This window comes from Hypanus sabinus, chromosome 3, assembly GCF_030144855.1.
Source record: "Hypanus sabinus isolate sHypSab1 chromosome 3, sHypSab1.hap1, whole genome shotgun sequence".
NCBI classification, from domain to species: domain Eukaryota; kingdom Metazoa; phylum Chordata; class Chondrichthyes; order Myliobatiformes; family Dasyatidae; genus Hypanus; species Hypanus sabinus.
The window spans coordinates 110,695,227-110,707,602 of NC_082708.1; the positions used below are offsets into that span (position 1 = coordinate 110,695,227).

General features: G+C 39.4%; 1 protein-coding gene across 1 annotated transcript in view; it reads left to right on the top strand.

Moving 5' to 3' along the window:
• Positions 1-12,376, top strand: part of etfdh (electron transfer flavoprotein dehydrogenase) — a 57,191-nt gene that overhangs the window by 29,202 nt on the left and 15,613 nt on the right. Inside the window, exons 9-11 of the mRNA XM_059964938.1 lie at positions 3,287-3,430; positions 3,897-4,065; positions 4,255-4,437. Coding sequence (XP_059820921.1) covers positions 3,287-3,430; positions 3,897-4,065; positions 4,255-4,437 — 496 coding nt within the window. The remainder of the gene's footprint in view (positions 1-3,286; positions 3,431-3,896; positions 4,066-4,254; positions 4,438-12,376) is intronic.

A 12,376-nucleotide genomic window follows, 5' to 3' on the forward strand; every position in this document is an offset into this window, starting at 1 on the left:
AAACCTCTGTCTGTAATATTGCCTGTCTCAGCTCCTGCCTTTTGTTTATTTGCTGCTGAAGTCATCATTTAAAGTTTTACTCTTTTTATATACCGAATAATACCATGCTGTTCTAGTCCAACTCCATAAGTATGAGCCAATCCAAAACAATGCTCCCCTTTATCCTCATTTGTACTGTCTATCCATTATTCATGAGTTTATGGACCTATAATGCCTTAAGTATGGAATTTTCACCTTTGTTTCTCATCCCTTCCAGAACACTTGTTGCTCCGTATTCCACAACCAAAGATCATTGACCACCTCCTTGAACACCTTCTTTTATAGTCACAGTTTTCAATACTTTGTGTTGTAAACATTTGTGTTTTATTTTTAAGCCAGATCACCTTTCTTTCAAAACATACTCTCAAAATTTCTTCTCTGCCATGGGAAATATGAAAGAGGCTATTCAGCCCCTATCAGCCTTTGGAGCAATTCCTTCAAACCCCCACCACCCCACTTATATTGCTGTGAACTATTCCTTTGCGTGCCCAAAAATGTCCCCGTCCAATTCTTCCACCGGCTTCCTATATAATAGCTGATTAACAGCCACCATACCCAGAATGTGGGAGTAAACTAAAACACCGGGGGAAACATCCATGGATGTCGGTAGAATGTGAAAATTTCATGGAGACACCAGTAGAGATAAGGATCGAACCTTGGTCACTGAAGCAGCATAGCATCATCCATGCTTTTAGCTAGGCTTTGCCAATCCTTTCTTGTATCATCCACTGTCAAAGTTTACTGAAAAAGTTACCATTCCAAAGCACTTTCCAGCCTCTAATCACTTTTGTATGAGCTTCCTCTAATGTAATGCAAGGAACTGATACAGCTGATCTCTGCCTAGTCAGGATCTCACAAACAATGTCAATGATGTCCATCTATTTAGTAAGAGATGAATATTAGCTGGGACAGCCTTCCCCCATCCCTCCAATCTTTTTGAAGTTAGTGCCAGAGAATGCAGTTCATTTAACTATCCATCAACATACTCAGGCTGGTCTACAGAGATGTATCAAACCCCATTATTCTAGAGCAAATATGATGCCCAGCTCACTTTCTTTGCCATCGGCTAGTTTCTTTCAACCCCACCCCATCCCCCAGCATTGTCTCCAATAAGTGAGAATAGCTCCTGAATATACTTCAGGTAACCCGCTACCCCCTTGTTCCTTTTCCACTCCGACTGGTCTCTCACTTGTTGGTCATCTTTCTCATTTCCTGCCAATCACCTATACACCACTCCCCCCCCCCCCCCCCCCCACCTGTCCTCCCTATCCAATCTCCTGTCTGGCTCCATGTCACCTTCTAGCCTGTCTCCACATTCCCTCTCTTCCCTTTGCCTCCATCTTGCTGCATCTGCCCATCATTTGTTTCTAACTTACCTGCTTCATCTATCAAACACCAGCCTGTCTCTTATTTCCACCCCTTCCCCCAAATCACCTGGTTCCATGTATTGCCTATGAACCACTGTCTCATCCCTCCCTCTTACCTCCTTGTACTGGTTGTCATTCCTCCATACCCTCAAGCCTGATGCAGTCACAACACAAAGTATAGACTATTCCTTCCTCTCCGAGATCTTGCCTGATCTGCTGAGTTCTCTAGCAGTTTGATTTTTTTACATCTCAATATTCTTTTCAGAAATGTTGCATTCAATCATTCACTGTTCTGATTCTGTACCTTTTGAATCTGCATATCTCATTCAATTCAATTTTTACCTTTTACACTCTCTCTGCATCTTAGTGCGTCACTAACTGCACCTCACTGGACCCCCTGCAGTTTGCATACCGTCCCAACCGCTCAACAGACGACGCCATTGCCACCACCCTCCACCTGGCCCTAACCCAGCTGGAGAAAAAGACACATACGTTCGAATGCTGTTCCTAGACTTCAGTTAAGCATTCAACACAATCATCCCTTAGAAACTGATTGGAAAGCTGAGCCTACTGGGCCTGAACACCTCCCTCTGTAACTGGATCCTAGACTTCCTGACTGGAAGACCTCAGTCAGTCCGGATCGGGAGCAGCATCTCCAACACCATCACACTGAGAACAGTGGGCGCCCCAGGGCTGTGTGCTCAGTCCACTGCTGTTCACTCTGCTGACCCACGACTGTGCTGCAACACACAGCTTGAACCACATCATCAAGTTCGCCGATGACATGACCGTGGTGGGTCTCATCAGCAAGAACAACAAGTCAGCTTACAGAGAGGAGGTGCAGCAGCTAACGGACTGGTGCAGAGCTAACAACCAGTCTCTGAATGTGAACATAACAAAAGAGATGGTTGTTGACTTCAGGAGGGCACAGAGCGACCACTCCCCACTGAACATCGACAGCTCCTTGACAGAGATCGTTAAGAGCACCAAATTTCTTGGTGTTCACCTGGTGAAGAATCTCACCTGGTCCCTCAACACCAGCTCTATAGCAAAGGAAGCCCAGCAGCATCTCTACTTTCTGCGAAGGCTGAGGAAAGTCCATCTCCCACCCCCCCCCCCCCCCCCATCCTCATCACAATCTACAGGGGTTGTATTGAGAGCAACCTGAGCAACTACATCACTGCCTGGTTTGGAAATTGCACCATCTCGGATCGCAAGAGCCTGCAGCTGATAGTGAGGTTAGCTGAGAAGATCATCAGGGTCTCTCTTCCCACCATTACGGATATTTACACTACACACTGCATCCGCAAAGCAAACAGCATTATGAAGGACCCCACACACCCCTCATACAAACTTTTCTCCCTCTTGCCATCTGGGAAAAGGCACTGAAGCATTCAGGATGTCACGACCAGACTGTGCAACAGTTTCTTCCCCCAAACTATCAGACTCCTGAATACCCAGAGCCTAGACTGACACCTTACTGCCCTATTGTCCTGTTTATTATTTATTGTAATGCCAGCACTGTTTTGTGCACTTTATGCAGTCCTGGGTAGGTCTGTAGTCTAGTGTTTTTTTTCTCAGTGTTGTTTTTTATGTAGTTCAGTCTAGTTTTTCTACTGTGTCAGGTAACAACATGGTCCTGAAAAACGTTATCTCATTTTTACTACCAGCAGTTATGGTTGAAATGACAATAAAAGTGACTTGAACTTACTTAGTTTGTTCGTAGGAATCGCCTCAAGATTAAACTATCATGTTGGTATTGATAATTATTTTATTGTCATTTGTAGAACTGTTGACATTTTTTCTGGAGGTTTTTTATTTGAAATTTTCAGTTCCCAAGATTATGTAATGAGCGTTTATGTTGTTTGTTTTACTCTTAGGTAGGTTTAGATTATCAAAATCCATACCTGAATCCATTTAAAGAATTCCAAAGGTGGAAACATCATCCATCAATATCACCAACCCTAGAGGGTGGTAAAAGGATCGCCTACGGAGCTCGTGCCTTAAATGAGGGTGGTATGCAGGTAGGGTAAAATACCTATTTAATGTTTGTATTGTGTATTATATTAATCCAATCAAATACTTTCTCTGAAGTAATTAACCTTTGTTAATCCTACCAGCTAGTTGTTCCTGATGGTAGATACAGTGATGGCATTAGTTAATCCTTTATTCTGCAATTAAATTAAATTATACCAACAAAGAAGTAAGAAAATAAAATCATAACTAAGTTCATTGTAAGCTCTTTCCACTGTTTTCCTCTTCTCACTCTATCACTTGCAGACCATGGAAATAACGGAGAAAGCCAAATCAGAATGTTTAAAAATAAGTATTTAGATTGTATTAAACACTGCTATAGTTTGATATTGCTTTTATGAAGCTCTGAGATCACAAAATGTTGGTTGTAGAAAGAATTACTGGAAGAGTGGAATACTATCACATAAACCATGTTAATGTATTATTTTTAAAAGTTGAAGCAATATTGTCTTGTAGTCTGTACCTAGACTCTCCTTCCCTGGAGGAGTGCTAATTGGCTGCAGTCCAGGATTGATGAATGTCCCAAAAATTAAAGGAACACATACTGCTATGAAGAGTGGCATAATTGCTGCAGATACGATATTTAAGAAATTATGTGAAGATGATCACAAACCTGTAACTCAAGGTATGGCATTAGTAACCTTTGATTCATATTTCATGATTTTAAGAAAGCCTTGGAGAAGAAGACATATTATTGATTTTTACATTTTGACACCAATTTTTTAATAAAAATAGATTTTTGTAGGTTTTGATCACTTTGTCTTTTTTTTTAAGTTCTTCTACAAAACTAAAATATCATTTTACATTAACTTAGGCCTTCATGTACCTGAATACGAAGTGGATTTAAAAAACTCCTGGGTTTGGAAGGAACTTCATTCTGTGAGGAATATCCGACCCTCTTGCCATGGACCTTTGGGTGTTTATGGCGGAATGATTTATACTGGGATATTTTATTGGATCTTTCGAGGATTGGAGCCTTGGACACTGAAACACAAAGGTTTGACTATTTGATTTAACATTGAATTTGTGAAATAAATTTTAGGAATATTTGTTTGGAGATGGAGAAAACAAAAGGACAATATGATTTTTAACTCTACACAAACTCACAGACTTTCTCCTGAAGAAACCAAACAGGAACCATTAATTTCTAAAAGGTACCACTTAATACATACTAGAAAATTAAACATTAACTGTTTCTCTTTCCACAGGTACTGCTTAATGTGCTGACTGTTTTTAACATTTTCAGACTTGGAGCATCTGCATTTTATTTCGATATTCATGAACCATACCATAACCTTTTGTATTTTAATTTACAATTTCTATAACAAACATAAAACAAGCCATGATTGCTCAGTTGAAATGCTGGAAGATTCAGCTGGTCAGACAATATTTTTAGAGAGAAAAATAGATTTAATCTTTAGACACATGACCTATTTTCAGAACTAGAACATTTATAAAACCAAAAAGCTTTAATAAGCTGGGAAGGTGGAAAGATTAAAGGAAAGTGTATGATAGGATGGAGATTAAGAGAGACTAAATGATGCAAATTGGCCTATGCTGCCAGAGAAAGAGAGAGAGTAGTAGAAATTTGTATATCTCTGCTAACCTGCTCACCTACCTGGACAAAGTGTAAATAGAACGCAAGGAAGAGAAAACAGTGCTGGAGCAGTGAGAATCAGACCACAGGAGTTGCTGGAAATGTGAAATTAATATAGAATGCTGCAAATGCCCAGAAGGTCAGGATACCTTTGTAAAGTAAGAGCAATTGCATTAACATTGTAAGCTCATAACTCTTCATCAGAAATGGTCAGTTCTTGCACAGGCTAGTGATTTGAAATTGTTCAATTCAAAGCTGTCCTGAGAGTTGTCCTGTACCCAGTCAGAAGATGAGATTTTGTTCTTGAGCTTTAGTTGGCCTTTGTTGGAATGGCATAGAAGGCCAAGGACAGCATGAGCTGGCATATTCAATTCACATTTAATTGTCATTCAACCATACATGAGTACAGCCAAACAAGACAGCATTACTCCAGGGTCAAGATGTAAAACACAATACAAACAGTCACAAAGCCCACACAGCACATACAAGATAGTAAGCACAAAAAGATATCAGTAAGATATACCCACACAAAAAAAATCTAGACCCAAGTCATGAAGGTCACATAAATCTGCAAACTACCACAATCTTCTGTTGAGTGAATGCTGGGGGCAGCACTGACTCCAGCCTGGATGTGACAGGCCATATGAAGCTCAGGGTCACCGTTCCAGTCAGTAAAGGTGTTCAGCGAAGCAGTCACCTTTCCTGCAGTCGATTTCTACAGTGTAGAGGATACCACATATTAAAAATGAATTTCTACTTTTCTTGGGAGTCAGTTTGGATTTCAGGATATTGCAAAGGAAAGAAGTAAAAGGGCATGTGCGTCCTCTCCTGTGGTTGCATGAGAAGGAGAAAGGGTAGCGGTGTTTGTGAAGGTAAATGATTTGTGGGAAAAACCATTTCAGAATGTGAAAAAGGCTGAAGAAATATGGAGGACGTGGAGACGAGTAAAGTTAAAAATAAGGTCAAGGGGAGTTTAGTCCTGGTGAAGAGAGTGGTGAGAGCAGGAATACAATGTAAATTGGGCAAACAATGTCACACCTGTCAATACTGGAGACCCAAGTTCAATACTAACTTTGGATGTTAACTGCATGGAGTTTGCTTATCTTCCCTATAACAGAAAAGATTTCTTCCAGATGCTTTACTTTCCTCTTGAATACATGCAAGTTGTAGGTTAATTGGCCACTGTAAAATGCCTCTAGATTGTAAGTGAGTGATAGAATCTGGGGAAATTGATGACAATGTGAAGAGAATGAAAAAAATAAAGGATTTAATGGTTGACACAACACTCAAGACTCAACATACAGTGGAATTCAACAATTCTAAATCAAATTCATAAAAACACAAAATGCTGGCAGAACTCAGCAGGCCAGAAAATATCTATGCCCATAGATGCTGTCTGGTCTGCAGAGTTCTGCCAGCATTTTGTGTTTTTATTTATTTCCAGCATCTGCAGATTCACTCGTATAGCCTCTAAATCAAGTTCAATTGTCATTCAACCATATACGTGAATACCTTAAGAGGCTGCCATGCATGCCACCACATTGCCTGAGGTCCAACTTTTCAAATTTCCAATAAAACTGTCAAATTCTGATGAAGGGTGATCAATCAGTAACGATGATGTTTTTTTCTAACTCCATAGAAACTTGACTGACCTGTTGGATATTCTCACTGTTTTCTGAAGATTTCAGCAACTGCATTTTTGTCAAATTCCAGCGATATTGTGTTGTTCTCTCTCTGACCTTGATCTTCTTCCTCTATTTATACCTCTTACAGACTAGTTGTGATTACCAAGCATTTGCTACCTTTCCTCAGCCTGAAATAGCATTTTTTTTGTATCATTCCATCTCCCCTGGCCTCCACCTTTTAACCTCTTTGTTATTTCTATTTTCCTCACCAATTTTTGCAACTTAAACCTTGCAAAACCTTAAACCTAGAAACCTTTCTAAATTTTCCCAGTTCTGATGAAAGAACATTGACCTGAAACATTAACTCTTATTTTAGATGATGCCCATTGTCAGATTGAGTGTTTCAAACATGATCTGCTTTTATTTTAATTTGCAATTTCTGGAATTCCTTTTTGCTCATTGGCTGCTCAGAAATGCTTGTTTGTAAAACAAAAGGTATATGTTTGGCCACTCTCTTAAAAAGATCTTTATATTACCAATTTTGCTCAACTTTGTCAGTAGCCTCCACACATCCTTATAACAGTTATGCTTCAGAGCATAGGATTTCATGATGATCATGCCTGGCTATTCTAAAAGCAAATTCATGAACCTGCAAGTTTTTTTTTGTTGCTTATGGATTTATTGTGATTGATGTGAATAAAAGAAATCTTTACATTTTTCTTTCCCATCGTTTGATCCGTGAACTTTTGGGAACAGAAATGGCAATTTGGTCTAATTTGTTATGCAAATATTTTGATCCTACATTTTGACTACTTCAGCATTTAAATTCAGTATCTCATTTCCTAAAAATTGTCATTGAATCTGTCAGCTTTACTATCAGCAGCAGCCTAGTTTACAGTTTTGCTTAGAGAGCTTTGCCTCAGAGACTTCAGTACAAAGGTCAAGGCAGCCACTCCTGTAATGTACCAAAAGAAACCTGCACTGATACTGATGCTTTTGGAAGAAGCGTTAAACAAGACCTTATAAACTGCCTAAAGTAAATGTAAAATAATCCACAATTATATTATAATAAAAAGCAGGGGATTTATCACTGGAATTGGAATCAGTTTATTGTTGCCACGTTTACCAAGGTACAGTGAAAATCTTATCTTGCATACTATTCGTACAGATCACTTCATTACAAAATGCATTAAAGTAGTATAAGGTAAGACAATATAGAGAATGCAGAATAAAGTGAAATAGCTACAGAGAGTGTGCAATGCACATAGACAATAAGTTCCAAGATCATAAAGTAGATTTTGAGGTCAGGAGTCTACCTTATCAACTGGAGAATCATTCAGTAGTCAAAGGTAGAAACTGTCCTTGAGCTTGGTGGCTTGTGTTTTCAGGCTTTTTTATCGTCTGCCTGATAGGAGGGGAGAGTTGAGAGAATGGTCAGGGCGGGTGATATCTTTGATTACGCCATCAGCTTATTGAGTCAAACAGAGTCCATGGAGAGGAGACTGGTTTCCATGATGTGCTGATCTGCATCCACAGAGTCATGAGCAGAGCAGTTGCCCTACCAAATCGTGATGCATCCAGATAGTATGTTTTATTTTCTTACCATTTTTACCCAATATTTATCCTTCAAAATTACTATAAACAGTACTAAGGCAGGTCATCCAGACAATTACTGCATTATTGTGTTCAAATTGACACCATATTTCTGACATTACAATAATAATTTAAAGATTTGGTATAAGTACTGTGTGAATGCAAAGTATTTTTCTTTCATTGTTTTTTATAAGCCTATGGCCATCGTCATTACTGCAAAGCTCGCAAGAACTCAGTCTCTCATCTTAGCATTTTGATTATGGAGAATTGTTCTTTAACATTCCACTTCCTTATGACTGTTAACACAATATGGTGTTTCATATGGACTCTATGTCTCCATTGCATAATTTGACTTAGCTCATTCAATTTCTTTTGTTAAAATTTTCCTGACCATTCAAACCACAGGGTTTCAATGTTGGTGTGATGGTTAATCAATCAGTGTTTGATAGTGCAAGTTACTAATTAATAGTTATTGGACAGTGAATTCTGTATTGTAATTTCTTCAGGATTTAAAAATCAGTGCTATTTTTAAAAAAAGATGTTTTCAATCATAATAGCATGTGTATAACATCAGTCTCTATAAAATTAGTACAGTGGTTCACGCAATGCCTACCAGCCCGGTAGGCGTTGGAGTAGTCCTGGAGTTCAGAGTTCAATTCCGATGTCATCTGAGGAATCTGTATGTCCTCCCTGTGGGTTTTCTCTGAGTGCTTCGGTTTCCTCCCACGGTCCAAAGTTGTACTGGTTAGTAGGTTAATTGTTCGTTGTAAATTGTCCTGTGATTAGCCCAGGGTTACATTGGGTTATTGCTAAGCGACACAGCTCGAGGGGCTGATTCCACACTGTATCTCAGCAAAGTTTATAAATGAAATTCAACATTTATCCTGATATCATCACAATTATTGTACATTAGGAATTTCTTTGAACTGATGCCTTCACCTCCAACTGGGATTCCTGAATGTGTTATTTCCCTCGATGCGGAGAAAGCATTTGATCGTATAGAGTAGAACTACCTTTTTGCAGTTTTAGAAAAATTTGACCTTGGCCAAAGTTTCATCTCTTGGATCCAATTGCTGTACCTGTGTCCTACTGCCTCTGTTTTAACCAATTTTCAGAAATCCCAAGTATTTAATCTCAAACGTGGCACCCGCCAGGGATGCCCCTTAAGTCCCTTTCTCTTTGATTTGGCTATGGAACCTCTGGCGATAGCATTTCGAAACTGCCCTGAATTGACTGGGATTTGGAGAGGGGGTGTTGAGCATAAAGTTTCTCTGTATGCTGATGACTTATTACTCTTTCTGTCAAATCCGTCTACATCCTTACCTCTAATGTTTTCACTTCTTGACCAGTTTAGCCAGATCTCTGGCTATAAACTTAATTTACATAAGAGTGAACTTCTCCCAATTAATAAAGAAGCACAAGAACTAACATTTCATGATCTCCCTTTTAAAGTAGTCCATAATCAATTTACTTATCTTGGAATTACAGTCACAAGGAAGTTTAAAGATCTCTTTAGCGAAAACTTTGCCAACCTTTCATATGCTATAAAACAGAGTCTGGTACAATGGTCACCTCTATCTATGTCTTTGGTAGGTCGTATTAATGTTGTTAAAATGTATGTTCTCCCCAAATTTTTATACCTATTTCAATCTATCCCGATTTTTATTCCTAAATCTTTTTTTGATTCCTTAGACTCTATTATTTTGTCATATCTGTGGCAGAATAAGCGCTCTAGAATTAATTAAATCCATCTCCAAAAATCTAAAAAAGAGGGTGGCATGGCTTTACCTAACTTTCGTTTATATTATTGGGCAGCTAATATACGTTGTGCTACCTTCTGGTCTTTCTTCCATGGCCAACCCGAGTGCCCTAACTGGGTGGTGATGGAACTGAGTTCCACCAAAGAATTATCTATCTCTGCACTTCTTGGCTCTGCACTCCCTAGTAGTCTGCCCAGATCAATAGCTAATCCTCTTGTTAGACACACTTTGCATATATGGGCTCAGATCAGGAAATGCTATGGTTTCCAGGGGTTTTCCGTTTCCAGCCCTATTGCTCATAATCACCTTTTTTTTACCTACTACATACGATTCAGCATTCCAGGTTTGGTATAGGAAGGGCATTAGACATTTTGAAGATCTTTTCATTGATAATCGCTTCGCTTCTTTTCAGCAGCTCTCTGTTAAGTTCAATCTGCCCAATGCTCATTTTTTCAGATATCTCCAAATCCGACACTTTATTGCTCCTTTAATTCCTAACTTCCCTGAAATGCCTGCGAAAAATGCTATGGACCTATTTCTTTCCATGAATCCACTAGGTAAAGGCTTAATGTCAATCATCCGAGATAAACTAGCGGCCTTACGACGGGCCCCCATGGATAAAATCAAAATGGCCTGGGAGCAGGATTTAAATATCTCCTTATCTGAGGAGAGCTGGGATTCAGTTCTCAAATCGGTTAACTCAACCTCTCTTTGTGCTCGCCACTGCCTTTTACAGTTTAAGATTGTTCATAGAGCCCATATGTCTAAATCTAAACTATCTCGATTCTATCCTAGCGTTAGTCCGCTCTGTGATAAATGCAAGAGGGGCTTGGCCTTTCTCATCCATATGTACTGGTTCTGTCCTAGCTTGGAGAAATTCTGGAAAGATGTCTTCACTACGTTATCGTGTATTCTGAATCAGCACCTAGAACCAAACCCCTTAATTGCTCTGTTCGGTTTTTGGGGCGAGACAGATTTATGTCTGGGTCCGACCAAATGCCGAATATTATCCTTTGCCTCTCTTCTGGCTAGACGCTTGATCCTCCTCAGATGGAGAGATGCTGCCCCGCCCACTCATGCTCAATGGCTTAACGACATCATGGCCTGCTTGGACCTCGAAAAAATTAATTATTCAGTTCTCAATTCGGATCTAAAGTTCCATAAGGTCTGGGGACCTTTTATCGAGTACTTTCATAACCTTCCTCTTGACTAGGGGTTTTTTTTTCTCTTCGGTCCCTTGCTTTCAGCTCCCTTTTTTTTCTGGTAGAAGGCATTATTATCCTCTGTTGCTGAGTGTATTCACAGTCTGGGAGCTTGGCTGTCCTGACTTATACTCTCTATATTGTGTTGTGGTTGGTCTGGAGTTGCTGTTGTTTTTTCTTGTGTTGTGGGGCTTGGGGAGGACACTAAGCTTACTTGTCTTTAATTTAGGTGCTTTTTTTTTTGCTAAATTCTCTTCCTTTGTAACATATTGTTATTGTATGCTTAATTTTGCACTGTTTTAATGTTCCCCATTGGGATTTGGGGTTTTTAATTTGTAAAATGTTTTGAAAAACTAATAAAAAAAAAACTGATGCCTGATGCCAGCACGGACATTTATGCTACACGCTGCATCCGCAAAGGAAACAGCATTATGAAGGACCCCATGCACCCCTCATACAATCTCTTCTCCCTCCTGCCGTCTGGAAAAAGACTGTGCAACAGTTCCTTCCCCCAAGCTATCAGACTCCTCAATACCCGAAGCCTGGACTGACACTTTGCCCTACTGTCCCGTTTATTATTTATTGTAATGCCTACAATGTTTTTGTGCACTTTATGCAGTCCAGTGTAGGTCTGTAGTCTGGTGTATCTTTCTCTGTTTTTTTTTATTACATAGTTCAGTCTAGTTCTTTTGTACTATGTCATGTAACACCATGGTCCTGAAAAACATCTCATTTTTAGTATGCACTGTATCAGCAGTTATGGTCAAAATGACAATAAAAGTTGACTTGACTTGATGACAAGCAATATTAGAATAGAAATCCATGATGCAGGCATGACTAGTTCCTTGAGGTTGACAGTGAGCACTTTTGCATTGCACTGATCAGAAAATCTAGGCTATTATTTAGCCACCAGGTAGTTACAAACTTGTATACTGATTCAAACTCATTCTGAGCCAGGAATTTGCTCCAGGAATATTCTTATTCTCTCAGCAATGAGCAGCAGATAGTACAGGTTGCGCATCCCTCATCTGAAATGCTTGGGACTGGAAGTTTTTCAGATTTTGGATGTTTTTGGATTTTAGAATATTTGTATCACATCAGGGGTTCCTATCTTTTTTTTAATGCCCTGGACCAAAGCCATTAACCAAGGGGTCCATGG